Below are 22510 nucleotides of genomic sequence, written 5' to 3'. Positions count from 1 at the left end.
CTTTATCAGAGGGGTTGGGGGAAGGGGGGGGGGGGAGGGAAGGGGGGGGGGAGGGAAGGGGGGGGGGGGAAGCAGGGGTAACAAATGCGACTCTTACACGTATAACCACAGTCTGGCTGTTGAGGCAACACTGAAAATCAACAGAGATGTGGGGTGGCAGCAGCCTTAGTGATATTGTTGAGCCATGTATCAAGTGTTCTGTGCAAGTTTATTTACATAAGAATTTGTCACACATTGTATGCTGTTGTTGAGTATATGTCCATTTGTAACTCCAGTTCAATTCAGATTACTTCTGGATTCAGGTGAACAGCTGTTAAAGCATGGTAGATGTTCATAAAAAGCACAGGACAGTAAAATATTTCTACAGCTGTCAACATGACTTAGTTTATTACTCACCTGCAACTCCACTCACTGTCTTTGTACTAGTGCTAGGATCAACTGTTTCCTTTGCTCCGCAATCTGAAATCGCCAATTTAAATCTGTGCATGACAAATACCAAAGCTTAAACTGTGAATGTAACATGAATGCTATATTCAGCTATTGCTGAAATAAAAGTGCTGACCTTTGTAAATAAAGCTTAATCTGCAAATGTGTGATGATCCTGTACATTCTGAATGACAAAGCAACAGAAAATTTATTTTTATAGTGTTTTTTCTCTTGTCCTTGTTCATTGTTCAAAATGCCGAGTGAAATATGGCATGCCCAGCAAGCTAATGCAATTCTTGTCACTACTTAACAAAGCTCAATCTCTTTGGGATCAAGACATGTGTTACTACTATATACATAATTTTGTATTTATCATTTCAATTCACAACATTAACATAAGATGATTATATTGTGAAATCAAAACTACATTTTGGAAGAAACTTCTGTAGATTTTTCAGGAAAATTCAAAGTGAAAAATCAAATGCTCACAATGTGTTAAATACCATGGCTCCAATCAGAAGGACCAAAAATAATTTACAAAATTAGAACTAGGTACAGTCTAAATGCTGTTTAAAGTTGTTCTGGCAGAGCACTACACAGGTATAGAATTTGGAGGAGCAGGAGGGGCAAATTCACCCAATTCTTCATGGTAGTAAGCTCCAGCTCTGAAAGGTCTTAACTCCCATGGAACTTGATCTTCCATGTGTGTCAGTGTAACACCCAAATCCTCTAAAGTGGGAACCCCACTCTCCAAAATATCTGTTGTATGCTCCTAGGGGAGAAAAGAAAAACAGTTCAGAAGAAAATCTCAACATGAATGATCAGCAAAGGCCATGTACAAACATGGAATCACAACTCACCTTTTCAATACCCTCCCAATGCAGATACCCCACAGGCCAACTAGGACACAACATTTCTGTTAAAGTTACTCTCAGTGAAAACAGAGGATCATATCGCATATCATATCGCCAGTAGCCCCACTCTTCATCGCGTCGCATTACACGATGAAACCAGTCCACCAGCTCCGACAGCAAATAGCGTTTCGGACTGTAAAGAGACAAGAAAAATCTATCTCAGAATACGTACTTTTATCCCTGGCATCAGCGTATTGCTACTTGACTTAATAACTAAGCAATAAAAACACACAAATGTAAAAGAACCAACAACATGCAGTTGATTTCTTCCATTTTTCAGAACACTTCAACATAATATTTCTATTACCTTGCACATGCTATAGTAGCATTCACAGTAAATATATGCTGGTTTTGACTGTGAGAGAAGGAGCAGTTTCATATCTACAGGGACAATCTCTTTATTCTCATAGTTAGACTCCATTCAGGAAATACTAACAGAACTGTGAACACTTTATTCACTGATGAAACTAGGTGTAAGTAAATTATGCACTGGCAGAGCTGTGAAAATTTGTAAAAAGTTTACAGATTCATGAAAAACAAGACTGGTCTTAACCACTTACTAATTTAAAAACCATTCAGTTGAATGCTGCTGACACTAACTACAAATGTTCTTCGGGTAGCTTCAATTGTGTTGTACACGAGAGCTGCAGGTCAATATGGCAGTTGGCTCATTTATCACAGCAAATAAAAAATGTTTAAGGAAACAGATAAAAACTGAAAGGGTGATTTGAATAAATGCGTCTTTCCATCAAGAATACATGATTAATCTAGAATTAATGGTGAATGCTCTTTGTGAAAACATTGCTCCCATTTTTAAAGGAGAACATAAAATTTCAGGCAGCTACTTTATGAATGACTATCACCATTTAGAAATTAGACTGTAAAATAATAAATGGGAAGATATTACTGAAGGAAAAAGAAGACATTCAAAGGGACAATTTCAGTATTTATCAGTAATTCAGAATTACTCAAAAATACTGAGACTTTTTTGCATTTAGCATTGTGTATCTTCACCTGTATGTGTTTATGCCATTAATTGTGACACACCCTGCACTTATCCATAAAGAAAATAACAACTGCAATGGATAATGCACTTAAAATAGTATAAGAAATGTTTTGTACGGTATGTGAAGGCAAGTAGGCTTTAGATAAGTCACATTTAGTACCATGATGTATATCATCCTAATGAGACACAAAACAATTCACATTAATTTAAGGGGTAACAGTATTAACAACAGTGAAAGTCACAACCATCACATATGATAGGGATCATTTAGAGGGTAACTGGAAAGCAAACAGCAACAGTGACACTGATACAAGTGGACTTCAGCTGCTACATTGCAGGGATGCACCATTTGATGCTCTAATGTTTTTAATGAGGCTAGAAGCAGAGTTAGACACTCTCCAATCCACGTAGGGTTGCTTTCTTCCCCTGATACACAGCTCTCAGATCTTCCTACACCATACTTTTCTTACATGTGATATGGAACCACTTCACTAGAAGGTTACAGCTTCAGAATATTTTTGCCAATATTCAAAATTATTACAGTCACTACTATGTATTTCAACTGATACTTTACTTAAATGTTTGAGGAAATATAAGTGTAACATTTAGTAATTTTCATACTAATATCCACAGTTTTGTGTCATCTCGAATATAACAGCATGACACAGGGTGTTCATAATTGAAGTTCCAGTTTCAAACTACTGTATAAAGAGAACCACTGATCTTTCAGATAACACCACAGCCAGAAGTCATATGGATTAAAATCAGGTGTTTTGAATGACCGGGCTGTAAGGAAATGACAACTAATAATTCTAGCATTTTCGAAATGCTTCTGCAGCAGCTGCTTCACTGGCTGTGCAATGTCCAGAGCAGTGTCATCTTGCATAAAAACGATCCTACCCACACACATCCTTGCTGTTTAAGTGTTGGAATGACATTGCTGTGCAAAGAACTCTCATAGAATTTACCAGTGACAGTACAGGTAAAAGGACCCACAGGACTCGTCTCCACGAAAAAATACGGCCCTATGATAAACGATGCCATCAACTGGCACCATACAGTCTTCTTTGTAGAATGAAGTGGTACTTGTTGGAAATGGGCTTCATCTGTCCACAAAATAATTCACAGCTATTCATTATCCATTTCCACGTGAAGTCCAGACCGAATGTGTGTCTTGCTGGCAGGTCTGCTGTAAGCAACTCCTGAACATGCGTGATTTTGTTTGGATAACACTGCAGGATGTTTTGTACAATTTTACACACTGTGCTAGCAGGTATGTCCAATGTTCTGGCAATTCCCTGTGCACAGCATGTTTACACACCACCACTTGACCCATCCTGCAATACTGTGTAAACATCTTCGACAGATGATAGATCAACTGCTTTCCTTCCTCCACCACACTGCATTTCATAACAACCTGTCTTTTCGAATACTGTAATCAGTTTCTCCAGAGCCTTATCACATCTTGGATCACTGCCTTTTTTCATACCACTGAGTGTCCGAAACTTCTGCAGGGCTACTAACACACATTCATTCTTCTTGTAAAATAACTTTACCAGCAGCACGCAAACCTTCATGGAGACAGTCATGTTGGACGTCTTGGACGCAAACTGAGGAACAGCTGTGTGCTGTGCATCTGTGATACGCATATTCTGACACTTATAGTTCCACATGTTTGTCAAATTTTCGTTTAAGCTGTTGTGTTCCATGGCATTTCCCCTTGTGTCAATAATATGATGTTCAAATTTGACATCATTCTGGGCAGTGTTTTAATTATGTGCACTGTGTACTTATTCTGTTCATCATTCATCAAAGCTCAAACAGACCAATCTTGTACTAGCAATAGTGCATTTCATATACAGTTCTTAGCTAATGTTACATTAAACAAATATTTACCACATTGTAATGTTTCTCATGTCGTATTTTTCAAAAAACAAAGATGATGTGACTTACCAAATGAAAGCGCTGGCAGGTCGAAAGACACACAAACAAACACAAACATACACACAAAATTCAAGCTTTCGCAACAAACTGTTGCCTCATCAGGAAAGAGGGAAGGAGAGGGAAAGACGAAAGGATGTGGGTTTTAAGGGAGAGGGTAAGGAGTCATTCCAATCCCGGGAGCGGAAAGACTTACCTTAGGGGGAAAAAAGGACGGGTATACACTCGCGCACACACACACACACACACACACACATATCCATCCACACATATACAGACGCAAGCAGACATATTTGGTCTTTAAATATGTCTGCTTGTGTCTGTATATGTGTGGATGGATATGTGTGTGTGTGCGCGAGTGTATACCCGTCCTTTTTTCCCCCTAAGGTAAGTCTTTACACTCCCGGGATTGGAATGACTCCTTACCCTCTCCCTTAAAACCCACATCCTTTCGTCTTTACCTCTCCTTCCCTCTTTCCTGATGAGGCAACAGTTTGTTGCGAAAGCTTGAATTTTGTGTGTATGTTTGTGTTTGTTTGTGTGTCTTTCGACCTGCCAGCGCTTTCGTTTGGTAAGTCACATCATCTTTGTTTTTTGATAAATTTTTCCCACGTGGAATGTTTCCCTCTATTATATTAATATCATGTCGTATTCTTATTGATTTGTGTGACTTTTAGATTGTACCAGTGTTAGTAAATTACAAGACGTTATTTTAACTCGTGCGTGATTCCATCTCAAATCATACAGACCAAGAGTGAATGTTTGCTGAAAAAAAGGTATGTTGAAGTTCCACAGGATAACTCTCCAAAACTACAATATTTTGATTTTCTGTGATTTGTTAAAATGCTACACATGAGAGCATTTGTGAAAATGTCATAACAAAAGGGAAAATAGAAAAATTGTAATAAAGAAACCAAAAGTGACAGATCTGAATTTTGACTAAATATTTTGTTCCAAATATTATGAGACATGATTAATACACACACACTTCCGAGGTTCTTTTTTTTCCTTTTTAGTAAACTATAAAAATGTGTAGCTTTTTGCAAATTTCAAAATTATGTTTCGAAAATATGAGTAGTCACAGGGTGTCAACTGTCTTGAGAAATGGTGAAGTGGAATGACTGCTAACTGTCAGCTATGACATTAATGCATGAAATTCTTAAACTATCAAAATATTTGTACATAAAGATGAAAGAATCTGAATTTTTTTGGTTATTTAGAAATCACTTTCTCCAAACCCCCCCCCCCCCCCCACCCCCCAATCCTAAATATTCTAAAAATTTAATTCGATGTTAGTTGATCATTGTTCTAAGGTAATGTACAATCCGAACGAGCAATACTTGTCTGTACAAAATTTGAGAGATTTTTTAAGTAGACCCAGCTCTACTCTCAAGGTCAAAAAAGTCATGGACACTTAAATATTTAAACTGAGCACTGATTTTAAGTAAATGTCACGCACAACTGGTATTTCTGAATCAAAATAATTACTTTACAATGTTGTAAGTGAGTGGGAAAATAATTCATAATCTTGTTTGAAAGCATTCTATTACACAATGAGATATATAGAATATTTATACTCATTTTTCTTTTCATGAAATTATTCACAAATTATTATTGTCTTCTGTCATGATTTTACTTCTTCATGACTTTCTATGAATTAAAATTGCCTACACTGTAACAGTCAACACTGCACTGTGGAAAAAAGTTCATTCTGTTTTTTCACCTGTTTCTCATTGAACTTGTATAGCCGAGCTGAATTTACACATGGACAAGGATGATCCAAAAAGAGCAGTACTTGGGAAAGGGAAAAGAGCAGTACTTGGGAAAGGGAAAAGAGCAATACTTGGGAAATGGGAACTGCATACTAATCTTTTGATAATGGCCATTTGAAAGCATCAGCATGACCATGAGGTGTCATAAAGGTGGCAGTTGTATTGTGCAGCTCATGAGAGACACTTATTATCTGTCCCACCCACCACTGATTCTCATACAAAAAATGAAGTGTCTCATTACAAAGTCTTCTAATGTATAATGTGGTCTCTGCATTTCACACACAGTAACAGACTGCATTTTGTGGAGAACTGTTCTTGCAATGTATGTACCACTTCAGGATGCATCCCAGTACTGATTTGATTGAATTCCTACCACAGACTTCATAGCAGACCACTCTTCTCTCTTTTTTAAACATAATTCCCTTTATGTACTTTCATTTAGAATTAAGAGTTTCTTGTTTTTGGTCTTTAAATATGTCTGCTTGTGTCTGTATATGTGTGGATGGATATGTGTTTGTGTGCGAGTGTATACCCGTCCTTTTTTTCCCCCTAAGGTAAGTCTTTCCGCTCCCGGGATTGGAATGACTCCTTACCCTCTCCCTTAAAACCCACATCCTTTCGTCTTTCCCTCTCCTTCCCTCTTTCCTGATGAGGTAACAGTTTGTTGCGAAAGCTTGAATTTTGTATGTGTGTTTGTGTGTCTGTCGACCTGCCAGCACTTTCATTTGGTAAGTCACATCATCTTTGTTTTTAGGTATATTTTTCCTACGTGGAATGTTTCCCTCTATTATAACCATATCATTTGTTTGTTACTAATGTTGATATGGTGTGTATAAATTCAGTGGCATCTCTTATAGTATCAACAGCTTCATGCTGAAGATTAAATCTTGTTGCAAGATGTTTACAGATACCTCCTACCCCATCACATGCACTTTTTCCCTGACATGTTGCTGAAAATATCCATTTTTTGTCTTAATTCCTGTACTACATTGTTGACAAAGCTCATAGAGCTGAAAGCAGGTTTTAAAATGAGATGTTGCACCATCAGTCACATACACTTCATGAATGAGATCATCACTGACAATAGCAAAACAGTGTGATGTTCCAAGGAAATGAGCAACACGTGGATATTGATACCTGTATGTATGCCAGTGGTAACTTTGAATTTCGTTCTGCAAAGAAACAGACCAGTTCTCAGCAAAGTCAAAATGAACAATTAATGTGTCAGTATTCTGGAATGTGGCTGATTTCACTTCTTGTATGGCCTATCTCTGACTCCTCCAGATATGATGGTGAGCTATTCCTTTCATGACCCAATGCCTAACCTCTGTAACAAACTTCTCTGGCTCCACTGTCTTCTTCACCAACTATCAAAAATGCGTATGAAATCTTATGGGACTTAACTGCTAAGGTCATCAGTTCACCAACTATCCTCCCTGTTGCAATGCATAGGTTACTTGCTTCAACAGTCATCACTTCAGCACCAGGACACATTGCACACTCCTGCAACCAGCATTTGTCTTGTGGTTCTTGACATATACACAAAAGCATCAGGTCCATCTCGGTGTACTACTCTCCTATGCCACTGCTTATAGCGAAACAAACTAGTTTTAAATTAGTGCAGCAAATACATAAGCATACTGCCTTCAATGACTGACATTTTACCTATTTTGGTCGTAAGGAGAAGAATTTTTTTAGACCAATTTTTAAATTCGGTTTCTACTTTTTCATTAGGAGATATGCTTCTCTTATTGGTCTTGTCACATATCTTTTTACCTTTTTAACTTTTTCACCATTTTCACCAACAGAGATAACATCAGCCTGGTTAGGACTTTGCCTGTTGCAATCTTTGTCATCACTTAGGTGATATTCCAGAGCAATAGTAAGTGTATCACCTTGCAATGGATGCCCACAATGAGAATCTGGGCATACCCAAATACCTTTCACATTCTTTATTTCACAAGCTTTTGAATAACGTGAGGAAATGGATATGTATTTCTGTATCTGCTGCTTAGAGTAACTACCTGGTATCAGTGTCAGTAACTGTGCCTTCTTAGTATAGGTAGCTGCTGAGACAGCAGTATTTAGGTTTTGAAACCACACATTACATTTTGTGCACATATCACCAAGTGCATCTACATTATACACTTAACAAAGTTTTGAAGATGTTGCTTGTGTAAACCTTGTTTCAATTTCTTCGACTTTTCTTTTTACATACTGTTTTCTTCTTGTGATTCTTACTTTTCCTGGAGATTTATGGGGGGATATATAATAGGGGTTGCAGCAGAAATGCTTACATTCAATGCATTAACAACTTCACACCCAGGAATATAAACATCTGCACCGTCTTCTTCAGTTTCACATTCAGGTGTTGGTGATCATTCAGGTGGGTTGTCACTAAATATCTTCTTGTAATGAGTGTAGCAACTCCTGTACAATGGTGTGATGCTAATAACGTTACTTGAGGACAAAGATATTTCTGCAATACATCTGATGGATTTCCAACGACTTAAGTGTTTTTCACTTTTCTTGAACACCACCTTCTTGTGTCTTTTTTTATAGTCCACACACTTCATTCTTTCACTGCTGTATTTCCTCACTGACACTGTGTGTAACAAACCAAACACAAAACTCACTGCAGAATGGTTTACGTATAAGTTCTCACTTGTTTGTAATAAACAGAAGATTGCTGGAAACAGTGTTGCCAACATGCACATTTTACACTAGAAATTCAGTGATGCGAAATATGCAGAATGTTGAAAAACTTTTAAGACTTTGCACAGAAAAATATTGCCCACTGCGTTTGCACTGATTAATAACATATTAGCCAAATAATATTTTGTGTAGTTCTCAAAAATTTTTGGAGGGGTGTTTTCAAGTAAATAATTCGTAAAAACTCATAAAAATGCAATTTTTTACATTTTTTGTAATACATATTTACATAATACACACAGCTGGAGCAGAGAAGATACTGTTTATAATTACATCAGTAGCATCAAGTAATATGATAGAAAAGATAATGTTCTACGACTTTCCAAACTTAGAAAAAAATTTTATTAAGTAGAAAAATTAACTTAAATTTCATAGTTTTGTCTTAAATTTGTAAGCTAAAGGAAACCCATACGTGTGTAGGTATCAACTAAATTTTAACACGTCTAGAAGGAGCTTTAACTCAAACCATCGGCCAAGTTTCCAGTACTTTTGGTTTATTAGTTAATTAGGATAAAATGAAAATATTTTATTTCTTAACACTAATGATATAGAGGTCTAATATATATTTTTTCCAGAGAAATTCATGGCCACGAGTTGACATGGCCTGTATGATTTGAGATGAAATCATCCTGGTCTGCAAAATGCAATGTAAGCAATTTACTACTACAGAAATTTCATCACAAAGTACATATTTAATAAAACACTAAAATTCTAGTTTTCCACAAATAGAATGAACTGAATTAATACATTTGGGAACAAATTCTTCATGCACCTGGATTACTACAATTCTAAACAGAGCATTAACATTGAACTGTCACAAGGCCACCTACACCAGAACTTCGCACCTTGTGCTGACAGCTGAATTTTGTCAATGGGCTCATAACGTTTAGAATAAGCTCTTACTGAACTTGCAATTAATATACTTACCCAACAGCCTGGAATACTTTCCCTGCAGCATCTGGGTCTTTCACAGCATTGATAATTCCAGCTGCAACATCACTGACGAATACTGGTTGCTTTATCGTGTGCTCACCCTTCTTCCACAATGGTAAAGCTTGGAACTGTCTTCTCCAAACATGAGCATAATACCTACAACAGGAAATCCAACAACTTATGAGTACACTTAACCTCTTCAACCCCACGTCATATGCGACATGCAGAACTCTTAGCTTATGTCTGTACAGACACCATGTAATGCCCAAGATACACATGCCAATAGTTTGCTCACCTTCCATGAGATACCATGACCTATCAACGCAAGTTTCAGCACTCTGAGTGGTCAGTTATTGAGATCAGCTATAGTTAACATAACATCTGCAGTGGGAGAAAAGCAAAAAAATGTTGAAAACGTGTAAGTGTGTGTTTTTATTCATGTCTTAACTACATTGAACTGATGCTACTTTATTGTCAACAGACTGCTGATGGAATATTAGCCCTAAGCACTAAGACAGCACTTTCCAATATTTTGTTACAAGTGCTTAACGTGTGTCACATTTGACAGTGGATTTGTATTTCATAAAACTGTTTGTTCATTTGTAAATATTCAGCAGTAATTTGTTATCAGTACTGGTACATTTTGCTACTGTTGAGCAGTGGTAAGTGAAGTAGACACAATAATAACAACACACAACAATAATAGTATTAACAAAAGAATAACAACTTGATTGGTGACAAAAACGTAAAAATTTTTCATTAGTGTACGGAGATGAGATGTATCATGAGCTGGAGAAGCCATTCAACTTGAATGGAAATCTACACAACTTGATGAAACGTCAAGTAGTGATGAGGGTGGTGAGACCTTTGTCCCACTTACAGGCACAGGTCAGTAGTTTTTGCATCTCATGACAACTCAAAAGTCAAGCATCCACAATTAATTCGGCCACAATGATTAAGTAACCCTCCTTGGCACAATGCAGATGTGTCTAAACCCTAGCCACTTGTTCCAGCATTTGATGAATCAGTTTCAGGAGTAAAAGATGATCAACCACACCAGTACTACATAAAATACATCATGGCAGAGATTTTTGAACTGATTTCCACATGTTATTCATACATACTGTCAAGTCACTCAGGTAAACACAACAGCAAAATACATAAAGATACTTTTTGACAGAAATTTTAACAGATATCATATTGGAGTGTGCTAGACAGTGCACAACATCCTCTGTATGAAAGTATTTTTCCATGTACCACGATGTAATTAAATGATTTCTATGTACTGGTTTCCTTTTCATTACAAGTTTACAAAATATAAAATCAGCACATTACCTCACTCTAATTTTATAATTTGCTTGCCTTGAATGGCATTTTTTCTTTTTTTTAAAAACTACCCAATAATTTTTGTAAATAATTACATTTTCTTAACGTTGTTGGTCAAGTGACTAAATGTGATAGAAATATTAGATTGACATACGTATTTTTCTGCTAACAAATCAGAAGATGTTAATAAAGATCTAGAGCTTTCATGCTGCACAAAAAATAATATCACTGAAACACTTAAAATATGGTCCGTTTGGGAAAAAGTGATCCAGTAATAAAGCTGAAGGTACATAGTCAATTGTGTTGAGAAAGAAATGACAACATTCGAACAACCATCCAAAATATTGGGACCAAACATAAAGTAATTTACCACAAACTAAGAAGCAGAACTGAAAAAGCTTGATGTAAAATATTATCTGCACTCTCATTTTGTAGTCAATACAAATGACTATTCCAGATGCAGAAAATCAAATTATTGATAAACATACCTTCATTACATAACAGTATCACTGGAATTAAAAGGACGATTTACATAAACTATGGATTCTTAAGCACTACTTTACACAGAAAGGAAAAAAAAAGAAGCAACTTCACAGATACATTCAACATTGGAAACTTGATATAAATTATCTCCAGAGAGCCACGATTATACCATTTATTTTGGATGTAACTAGTTTTGAGAGAATGAGGGATGAACTCTCAAATCCTGTTAAGCCATAAATAAATGATATAATAATGGTTGTTTGGAGATACATATACACTCTGAGCTGTCAGTTGCCCTTCCTCGTTCTATTACCAGATTTAATCAGCTGCATGACCTCCATACCATTTCACCGTGATGATGAATTAAACTGTTTTAATAAATGGTGGAATTTAAACACACACACACACACACAGACACACACACACACACACACACACACACACACACACACACACACACACACACACACACACACACACACACACACACACACCTAAATGGTACCAGCTGGATGAACAGTGCCATTGCTGCATTACTGCATTTCAGCAGGTAGACTAGGTTGTGGCGGGGGTTATGTCAGAAGGGGGAGGTAGGGGGTGGGAGGATGGGGGAGGGATTGAGGCTGGGCTAGGTTGTGATGGGGGTGTGTTGGATGGAGTAGGTAGAGGGAGACAGAGGTGAGACAGGCAGCAAGAGGGATATGGGGCGAGTGGCCAGCGACTCGGAAGCAGGGAGCCAGTTTGGAGCTGGGAGTGCAGGGAGGGAGGGGTGGCAGGTACATGGGCTGGGCATATGATGTACAGTTGTCAGAATTGGTGGAGATGGGAACATACTGAAGGTGACGGAACGTGAATTGGGAGGGGGTGACAGGACAGAGGAAGGGAAACCATTGTATGAAGAGAATGGAGGAAGGGGAAATTGTTGGGTGGGGTGTGGGGGCTATGGGTTACTGAAGATTTAGGCCAGTCCTGGGTGTGAAGGGTGTGTTGTGAGAGTAACTCCCATCTGCGTAGTTCAGACAAGCAGGTGGTGAAGGGAAGGATCCGGATGGCCTGAGTTGTGAAGCAGCCACTGAAATTGAGCCTGTTGTTGTCATCTGTGGGATGTGGTCAACTTCATTGTGGCAATAGTTTGGCTGTGGCCGTTCATCCTGATGGGCAGTCTTTGCAGCAGAGTTTGTATATGACATGCCTGGTGGCTTGACCTCTGATGGGGACACGATCCCTGTGGCAAAGAGCTAGGATGGCATGGGAAGGACCAGTATGTTGCTGCATGGGAGGATTTTTTGGTGTGGAATGGATGGCAGCTTTCAAAATGAAGGTACTGTTTGGTTAGTGGGTTCAATGTTGACAGAAGTGGGGATGGAGCCATCAGTGAACAGGTGGTTAACATCTGTGGGTTGAGGAGCAGCAAGTGAAGTTGATGGGAGGGAAAGTGTGGAGGTTGTGATGGAATGGGGACAGGGTGTCATGGCCCTGAATCCAGATTGTGAAGATATCATCAATGAACCTGCTTTGCTGCAACTGAACATTACCTCTCCCAATGTTCTTCAGACTCCAAATACACCACCTCATTCTTTAAATGCCTCCTGACTCACAGCTACTTTTCCTTTGAAGGGAAAGTATACACACAAATCTGCAGCACAGCCTTGGGCATCCATGTGGCACTCTCCTATGCCAACCTCTTTGCAGATAATGTAGAGGAAACTTTCCTAGCTTCCCAAAACACCCAACCAATAGTCTGGTTCAGGTTTATTGACAACATCTTCATGATCTGGACTCAGCGCCACGACACCCTATCTTCATCCCTTCTCAACCTCAACACTTTATCTCTCATCCACTTCACCTGGTCCAAAGTGGCAACTTTCTGGATATTGACATCCACTTCTCAGCTAACTTCATCCACAGCTCTGCACACATTAAACCCACTAACCACAAAAAGTACCTGCATTTTGACATCTGCCACCCATTTCACAATGTACTAGTCTATCCCTATGCCACTCGCATTCCCTTGTCACAATTCACCCAATTGGCACTTCCTACTCCAGTCCTGTCACAGGTTTATTCTACCCCATCAGAGGCTGGGCCACCTGTGAACACAGCCATGTAATGAACCAAATCTGCTGCAAACACTGCACATGTTCTTATGGCAGTATGACTACCAACTAACTGTCCACCAGGAAGAATGGACACCCCCAAACTGTTGCCAAAACCAAAGTTGGACACCTAGTGGCACAAAATGCAGCTCAACATGACATGCCGAGTTTCAATGGCTGCTTCATGAACTGTGCCATCTCAATAATTCCCTCCATCTCTGGCTTCTCTGACCTATGCAGACAGGAGTTATCCTTACAACATATCCTCCGCTCTTTTAATTGTCGTGGCCTCAATCTCTGGTAACCAAATGTCCCTACACACTCCACCCAAAACTTTTCCCTGCCTCCGTCCTGTCACCACCTCCCAATTCACATCCTGTTACCTTCAGCGTATGTCACTCCCCACAAACTCCAACAACCATGCATCGCATGCCTAGCTCATGTACCTGCCACCTCTCCCTCCCCACATTCCTAGCTGGCAAAAGACTGTCTCCCTCCAAGCTGCTAGTCACTCACCCCCAGTCCCTCTTCCTGCCTCTCCCCCCTTGGACCTATCCCCACCAGACACAACCTCCACCACAACTTGGCCGAAATGCAGCACTGGCATGTTTGTTCAGCAGGTGCCATGTAGGGGCATCAACTGAAAACAGTGTCAGGTAATACAGAGACAGAAGATCTGGCAACCTTCAAGCAATGCCATGTCTCTTAACAGCATTTTCCTGAACTTGAGTCACACCATACTCAGAAATTTTTTATTGAATTACAGCTTCTGTTTCTGCTGGAATTAACTACTGTGAGATCTGCCAGCCTATGGCAATCTTTGCATTTCAGGAGCTGAAGAAAAGCTAAGCCTATAATTGTGTATAGATATTTTTCAGAATACTTTCAACATAAGGAACTGTAATGATTTGTTAGTTTTTTCAGTCACTAACTGTTAAAGAAAATGCCATTTATTTTGATATACAGTGACAGCACACACAATTATCTTATGGCATATCTCTATCATGTGACAATGAACACAATCTAGAGAGAATAACACAACGCATCACAACAAATGACTAAGAAAAACAAAAAAATAAGTGTGTTATGTTAATTTAAGTATGTGGACAAATATCCTATGGTTTTCAACATTTATACTACAAACATAAATGACCTTCAAAATCACTTTCATCTAAATTACAGAGGTAATGGTCTAGCTATAAATTAGTATGCCTTATTACTGCCACAAATTCAAACATGACAGAAAATGGCTCAAGACACCAAGTGTGAACGATTATTGTAGTGTCATTTCAATCCGGTAATAAGAAAAACAAATACCTGAGGAATCTGTCTTCTTGACCATAAATGACTGAAGGACGAAATATTATTGCTTCAGGAAATGCTTCTCTTACAGCACATTCACCTCTCCATTTGCTCTGATAAAATTTTGAGCCTTTTGGGATAACAATAGGCTAGAACAAAGAGAGATTAATATATTGTGTTAATTGTTGACTACTTATTAGCAGAATGGTTATGCTGTTTCTGCTAGCCCCGTAATCTATTTATGCACTTTATAAGGTAAAAGTGGACTTAATTGTGTATGTGGCTTTTCGGCTAAAGTGCAATTATGGAGTCTTCTGTATCGTGCTGCAGTTGGTAACTGCATGATGCATTATGGGAAGTGGACGACAGCATTTGTATTCAATACGGAGAGCAGGAAGAAAACTAGATGTGGTGACAGACTGAACTGTAGTGAATCCCGAGGCCAAAGTTAGATTGGAATGTGACAGTTTGGTTGAGAGTTGGCAAAGGCAATAAATGTAAATGGAAGAAAACAAGATGTGTTGACAGACTGACCTCTAACAAAGCCTGAGGCTGAGCTTAGGCTTGGATGTGATAATTTGGTTTTGAGCTGGTGCAGCCAACAAATCTCAACACAAAAAATATGACAATTCATCGTGTTCACGTCCCATCAAGCAGCATGCAGTTACCCGCTGCAACATGCAACAGAAGACACAGGAATACCATATCTGCACTTTTGCACACATGTCTGTCCACATCATTTATTCCAAACAAACGATATGACAAAAACATCTTCATTTCCATAAAATGGTTAATATGAAAATTAGCATGGTCAAAAAAGAACATTCATGATTGCACCTGTAAAGAAAGTTATTAGCTGCCATTACCAACATTTCCCTAGTGGAAGACCACAGTTAGTATGGTAATGTCTGTCAACTTTAACACTATCATCATCATCATCGTCATTGTCTGTTGTGGAAGATAACATAACTAAATCATATGACCACCATATGTAATAATATTTAACGTACCTCTGGATTCTCCGTTGCATTCAGTGCAGACAGGTGGATCAATTTTTCTACTCCAGCTTCACGAGCAGCATTTGCAATAGTTCTGGCACCTTCCACATTAACGTCATCAAACTTGAAATTCTTTGTCTCCCAGTCACGGCCAACAAGATTAATGACCACATTGGAATATTTTACAGCTTTGAAGACAGATTCCTTATCTCTGAGATCATAAGGCACAAACAGCACTTGGCCTAAATCTCCAACAAGTTTCAGCCTTAGTACATCATAGTGGTCCCCACGATATGGTATTATCAGCTGTGACAAAATCATGAATTATGAGAAACAATCTGACACAAAGGACTATCTTCACATGGGATTGCTTAAATAAGTAAATACTGCAAAGAAAACCAAATATTGGTTTGTAGAATAGGCAAGCTGTTCCTTACTATGAACTAAATGAAAGCTATACTAACCTACACATGAAGGGAAACAAAGTGAAATAACAAGCAGCATGTCTCCATGCAAATAACCTGTCAGATATTGCATTTAGGAGTTACATCAATTAATCAATACAACTGCTAAGTTACGTGTTTTGTGTTGGAAACAGATCTACATGATGAATTGAAGCACTAAAATTCATGTTTTATTATGTCCAGTTTTAGCTATTACTAATCCCTCAATTCTTCATTTCACTCACTGATGTGAGTAAAAATGCAATCATCACAATTATTCTTTGGAGAATACATAATTTAACAATTAATAATTTAATCTAAAAAACGCCAAATCTAGTCGTTACTGCATTAATGGCTCCATCTTGCATGTGCTATAAGAATAAGGTCTTGTGACAGGAAAACAGAAGAGTGTGCCAATAATTGATTTTATGTACACAATTACAAATATTTCACAGTGACAAATTTTGGGTCACCAGTTTTCTGACTAGTACAATGAAGCCCGCCACAAATTCCTCTCTTGTGCCACTCTCGTCATCGCACAGTAGCACTTGTAACATATATCCTCAATTATTTGCTGGGTGTATTCCAATCTCTGTTTGGCTCTACAGTTTTTGCCCTCTACAGGTTCCTCCAGTACCATGGAAGTTATTTTGTTATGTCTTGACAGCCATATTGCCATTCTCTCCCTTCTTCTTGTCAGTGTTTTCCTTATACTCCTTTCCTTGCTAATTCTCCAGAGAACTTCCTCATTCCTTGCCTTATCAGTCCACCTATTTTTCAACATTCTTCTGCAGCACCACATCTCATATGCTTCAATTCTCTTCTTTTCCAGTTTTCCCACAGTCCATGTTTCACCAAAATACAACACTGTGCTCCTAACATACATTCTCAGAAATTTCTTCCTCAAATTAAGGTCTATGCCTGATATTAGCTGACTTCTCTTGGCCAGGAATGGCCTTTCTGCCAGTGCTAGTCTGCTTTATATGTTGTCCTTGTTTTTTTGCCATGGGTTATTTTGTTCATTGATAGCAGAATTCCTCAACTTTATCTTCTTTGTGATCACCAATCCTGAGGTTGAGTTTCTCACTGTTCTCATTCCTGTTATGCTCATTACTTTAGTCTTTATTTGATTTACTCTCAATCCATATTCTGTGCTGATTAGACTGTTCATTCCATTCATCAGATCCCATAGTTCTCTACTTTCACTGAGGATGGCAATGTCATCAGCAAATCTTATGTTTGATATATGATCACCTCGAACCTTTTTTTTTTTTTTTTTTTTTTTTTTTAATTATTTATTTCTGTCACTGCTTCTTCACTGTATAGATTGAACAGTTGGGGCAAAAGACTACATCCCTGTCTTACACCCTTTCTAATCTGAACACTTCACTCTTAGTCTCCAACTCTTATTGTTCCCTCTTGGTACCTGCACATATTGTATATTACCCGACTTCCCCTATAGTTTACCCTTACTTTTCTCAGCAATTTGAACATTTTGCACCATTTGACATTATTGAACACTTTTTCCATGTCTACAAATCCTATGAATGTGTCTCGATTTTTCTTTAGTCTTGCATCTATTATCAATCGTGACGATAGACTTGCCTCTCGGATGCCTTTACTTTTCCTAAGGCCAGACTGATCTTCATCAACAAATCCTCAATTTTCTTTCCCATTCTTCAGAATATTATTCCTATCAGCAACTTGGATGCATGAGTCGTCAAGCTCATTGTGTGGTAAGTCTTGCATTTGTCAGCTCTTGCAACCTTCGGAACTGTGTGGATAATGTTTTCCCAAAAGTTATATGGAATATCGTCAGATACACACATTTTAAATACTAATGTGAATAGTTGTTTTGTTGCCATTTCCCCCCAATGATTTTAGAAAAACTGATGGACTGTTATCTATCCCTTCTGCTTTACTTGATCTTACATCTTCCAAAGCTCTTTTAAATTCTGATTCTAATACTGGATCCCGTATCTCTTCTATATCAACTCCTGTTCTTCTTCTATAGTGTCATCAGACAAGTCTATTCCCTCATACAGGTCTTCAATGTACTTTTGTCACCTACCCACTCTGTCCTCTGGATTTAACAGGGAATTTCCATTGCACTCTTAATCTTAGCACTCTTGCTTTAGATTTCGTCGAAGATTGTTTCGACTTTTCTATATGCTGAGTCAGTCGTTCCAACAATAATTCTTTTTCAATTTCTTCACATTTTTCATGTAGTCATTTCATCTTAACTTCCCTGCACTTCGGATTTATTTCATTCCTAAGTGACTTGTATTCCTAAATTTCCTTAAACATTTTTGTACCGCCTCCTTTCATCCATCAACAAAGTATTTCTTCTGTAATCCATCGTTTCTTCGCAGTTGCAGTTACCTTCTTTGTACCAACATTTTTCTTTCCAACTTCTGTGATTGCCCTTTTTAGAGATGTCAATTTCTCTCCAGCTGAATTGCCTACTGAGCTACTCATTATTGAAATATCTATAGCTTCAGAAAAATTCAAGTGCATCTCTTCATTTCTTAGTACTTGTACATCCATATTCCACTTCTTTGCACATTAATTTTTCCGGACTAGCTTCTTAAAACTTGAGCCTACTTTTCATCTGTACTAAATTGTGATCTGAGTCTATATCTGCTCCAGCGTACACCTTACAGTCCAGTATCTGATTTCGGAATCTCTGCTTGACTGTGATATAATCTAACTGAAATCTTCCTCTGTCTCGCAACCTTTGCCAAGTATACTTCCACCTCGTGTGATTCTTGAACGGAGTATTCACTATTACTAGCTGAAATTTATTGTAGAACTCAATTAGTCTATCTCCTGTCTTGTTCCTGGTACCAAGCCCATATTCTCCTGTCAAATGCCAATATATCTTCTCTCTACCATAACACAACCCAGGGGTAAGCAATGGATTTGAATAAAGCAATACTCAGCAATCCATTGCAATGAACTCTCCTGTCCCCCACATAATCACAACTTCAGGCCAGTCAACATATTCTAAATAATGGTGGAGAGCATGGCATGGACTCTGGACAATCTTATAATTTTGACAGAAACAAAAGTTGCATTTACCATGCCTCTAACTGGTTGCTCTGAAATTATTCTCTCCTACCTTCTTGTAACAAATGTGTTGTAATCCTCGATGTGGTAAAAGCTGTCCTGCCTGGCAATTATCCTACTCTCATCACTTGCTATTCCCATATTATTGGTTATTTATACTACACTAATAAGAGAGTTCGACAAAAAGATTATAATCAACAAATGCGATATTAGTAACTAATATACTGAAATAATACGGTACTGTAGGCTACAGAAGGAAAATATATACCTGTGTACCTATTTTCCCCAACCGATTACAAACATATCTGCCTAGAAAACCACTGGCTCCAAACACTGTTGCTACAACTCCATTGAAGCTTGATCTCCCACCAGTTCCTCTTTTCAGTTGGGATAATTTTGGATTCTTTATTGTATGGACATCACTGCTGTATGAAGCCACATGAACAAGGTTTACCGATGTTGCTGCACCAAACTGATGCCCTACAAAACAAAACAAAATTATATACCATTAGTGGATATTTAATGCCAATCATAAAACCAAAGACAAACAATGCAATTTGATAGCAGAAATATCAGGATGAAAACACATTAAAACCAGCTGAGACAGGTAAATGCTCACCTGCAGATAAAACAAATTGAATGTGTATGCAACACACACAAAGTTTAAATAACCTTCAGCTTCAAAAATTTAAGTGTTTTTACTGCATCCAGAGAAAAGACAGAAGTTCAAAAACCAGTTGATTATTTCATTTTTATGTGCATCTATGAACTGCACTGCCTTTCCTTTGTAGGGTTTTTAACTGATCAAAATAAATTTGAAATGTTTTAAAGCATTCATCACTTTTCACAGAAATAATGCCTATGACTTCAGCATCCCATACAGACATACAAAATAAACGGCAATACCAATATAGGAATTCCGCATGGTATATACTTTCCCCAGTTAATCTTATAATCAGAACATGTGCTTGATTAAAATAAACTCGAAAAAACTTTACAATAATCATATAGCATCCAGTCTCTCTTGTAACATCCTTAACCAAGATAGCATGTTTAATAAAGTGGAATATTTGTGCGTATTATCATTAACATCTTGTTAGCAGAAGTGTCACTAAGATAAGAAAGAAAACAATTTAGATTACATTTTCTATGCACCTTACTAGTTTTTCGTTTTCAATGCTTAAAAGCTAATCGTACCAATTCCCTTGCTTTGTAAAATACCTTTTTGCATTAGAATTGCCACAGGGCTTGAGTAAGAAATATATCACCAAGTGTCTCATCTGTTAATGTTTGTTACACCTGCCAGCTCAGCTGTTTGACTTGGGAAATATGAAAACCAATAAAACTTTATGACATGAAGTTTCTAAACACATACTGTTAAAAATAAACTATACTCCCCGGCTCATCTCAAAGCTTTCAGAACGCACTGCAATAATTTGCATGTAGCAATGATAATTCCTATTTACCTAGATTTTGAGAAAATGTGCCCTCTTAACAAAACAGAACAATCCATCTTCAGAGTTCAAATATACACTAGAATTTAGATAGAAAGAAACATTATAGTATGATAAACGTACTTCATTTTGTAATTTTGATGATGGGTGCCTAGGAGTTGGGTTGTTTTGGGGAAGACCAGACAGCGAGGTCATCGGTCTCATTGGATTAGGGAAGGACGGGGAAGGAAGTCGGTCGTGCCCTTTCAGAGGAACCATCCCGGCATTTGCCTGGAGCGATTTAGGGAAATCACGGAAAACCTAAATCAGGATGGCCGGACGCGGGATTGAACCGTCGTCCTCCCGAATGCGAGTCCAGTGTGCTAACCACTGCGCCACCTCGCTCGGTCTGGGTGCCTAGGAATGTATTACGATTGGGTAAACCCTTGGGTATCACATTCTGTCAGCCTATACGATTGACTCATAGTTTTAAGCTACAACTGCTACAATTTTATTTTATTTCAGAATTGGAATTAGGGCTATCAATAATAGCAGTTTAGTTCCCCCACGTCCCCAAATCTGTTTTCTAGCAAATGTGTCTTTCAATTGTAAAAAGTATTTCGTATGTCTGAAAACAAGTGGAAGAAACAAGTTTACAGTATGTGTAGACACTGTACACACACCTATAACTTCTCTACGTTGTCAGTGTGTAACATACGTATTTCTACATCGTGCTGTTTGGAAGACTGATCTGAAACACAGTTACGTACATCGCATGTGTTAAAAGTAAAGCATATTTAAAAATCGGTGTTTCCGTGGGCCGGAATGAATGTATAAACTTGATCATATATTTCTTGTACCATCAGAAATGTTGGTCGGAAGGGTAAACTGTGTAATGGAGCTCGTGTAACTCTCCAACTACTGTCGCACTTTACATTCTGTCGTGTTCATTGGAAAGGAAAAGGAATAACCATAAACAAAATCTTTCCATATCGCCTACTTTTATGGTCAGAGGTGAAAATCCTGTACCTTTCTCAAGCGTAAGTACGTGTTTACGAAAGGTCATTTATTATGTCAACAAATCAATGAGCACAGATTTATTTTCGCCCATACTCACTTGCGCTCAGCAGAACCGTCTGCACGGCAAACCCTGCCATTTCTGTCAAAGATACCGTGGGTCATCGCGGTATGGAAGATAACCTTCTCGTGTGAGAATCGTATCGCTATCGACTCGCTCACCATGGCGACCAAGGTATCTACCTATTATGGTCAATTCACACTAGTCCGTTCGCCATGCTACGGCAAAAATTCCGTTACTCAAAGAAAAATCTAATAGAAATTAGAAAAAAAACAGGACAAATATGCAATGTGAACAGAACTTCCCTTTAAGTCATTGTTTTAAAAATTTTGTGGTAAGATTAGTTTTTGTGTGATGTTTAATATTTGTAGGTACCTGCCGTTTTATCACCTGAGCTTTTTAACAAAAAAAACCAACAGGTAAATACTAGAATCACATGTATGAGAGCAATATAGGTGCATTTGACTTTGTTTCAACTAAACTGCCTAAGAAAGTAATCTGGAAAGCAATCAAACAAGAAACTGTAAATGTTGGATAAAAACATCTCGAAACACATATTAAGACCAATTAACACTGTC

General features: G+C 38.1%; 1 protein-coding gene across 1 annotated transcript; it reads right to left on the bottom strand.

Annotated features, from left to right (window-relative positions):
* Nucleotides 1-769: 769 nt before the first annotated feature.
* LOC124804855 (NADH dehydrogenase [ubiquinone] 1 alpha subcomplex subunit 9, mitochondrial) lies at nucleotides 770-22095 on the bottom strand. The gene is made up of 7 exons (XM_047265210.1): nucleotides 21972-22095; nucleotides 19690-19901; nucleotides 15922-16215; nucleotides 14927-15060; nucleotides 9699-9860; nucleotides 1287-1473; nucleotides 770-1198 (listed from the first exon to the last, which is right to left on the bottom strand). The coding sequence occupies exons 1-7, from the start codon at nucleotides 22009-22011 to the stop codon at nucleotides 1019-1021; spliced, it is 1209 nt and encodes a 402-aa protein (XP_047121166.1). The 5' UTR covers nucleotides 22012-22095; the 3' UTR covers nucleotides 770-1018.
* Nucleotides 22096-22510: the final 415 nt, after the last annotated feature.

This window comes from Schistocerca piceifrons, chromosome 7 (assembly GCF_021461385.2).
Source record: "Schistocerca piceifrons isolate TAMUIC-IGC-003096 chromosome 7, iqSchPice1.1, whole genome shotgun sequence".
In the NCBI taxonomy this organism is placed as follows: domain Eukaryota; kingdom Metazoa; phylum Arthropoda; class Insecta; order Orthoptera; family Acrididae; genus Schistocerca; species Schistocerca piceifrons.
Note: the sequence above shows the minus strand (reverse complement) of the source record. Positions and strands in the feature narration are given on the sequence as shown.

Excerpts from the sequence above, each read along its gene's own strand:
- LOC124804855 (XM_047265210.1), bottom strand. The coding sequence starts at position 22,011 with ATGGCAGGGTTTGCCGTGCAGACGGTTCTGCTGAGCGCAA. Across the intron at positions 15,061-15,921 it reads ATGCAACGGAGAATCCAGAG|CCTATTGTTATCCCAAAAGG; the intron begins GTACGTTAAATA and ends TCTTTGTTCTAG. Across the intron at positions 9,861-14,926 it reads CAAGAAGACAGATTCCTCAG|GTATTATGCTCATGTTTGGA; the intron begins GTATTTGTTTTT and ends TTCCTGTTGTAG.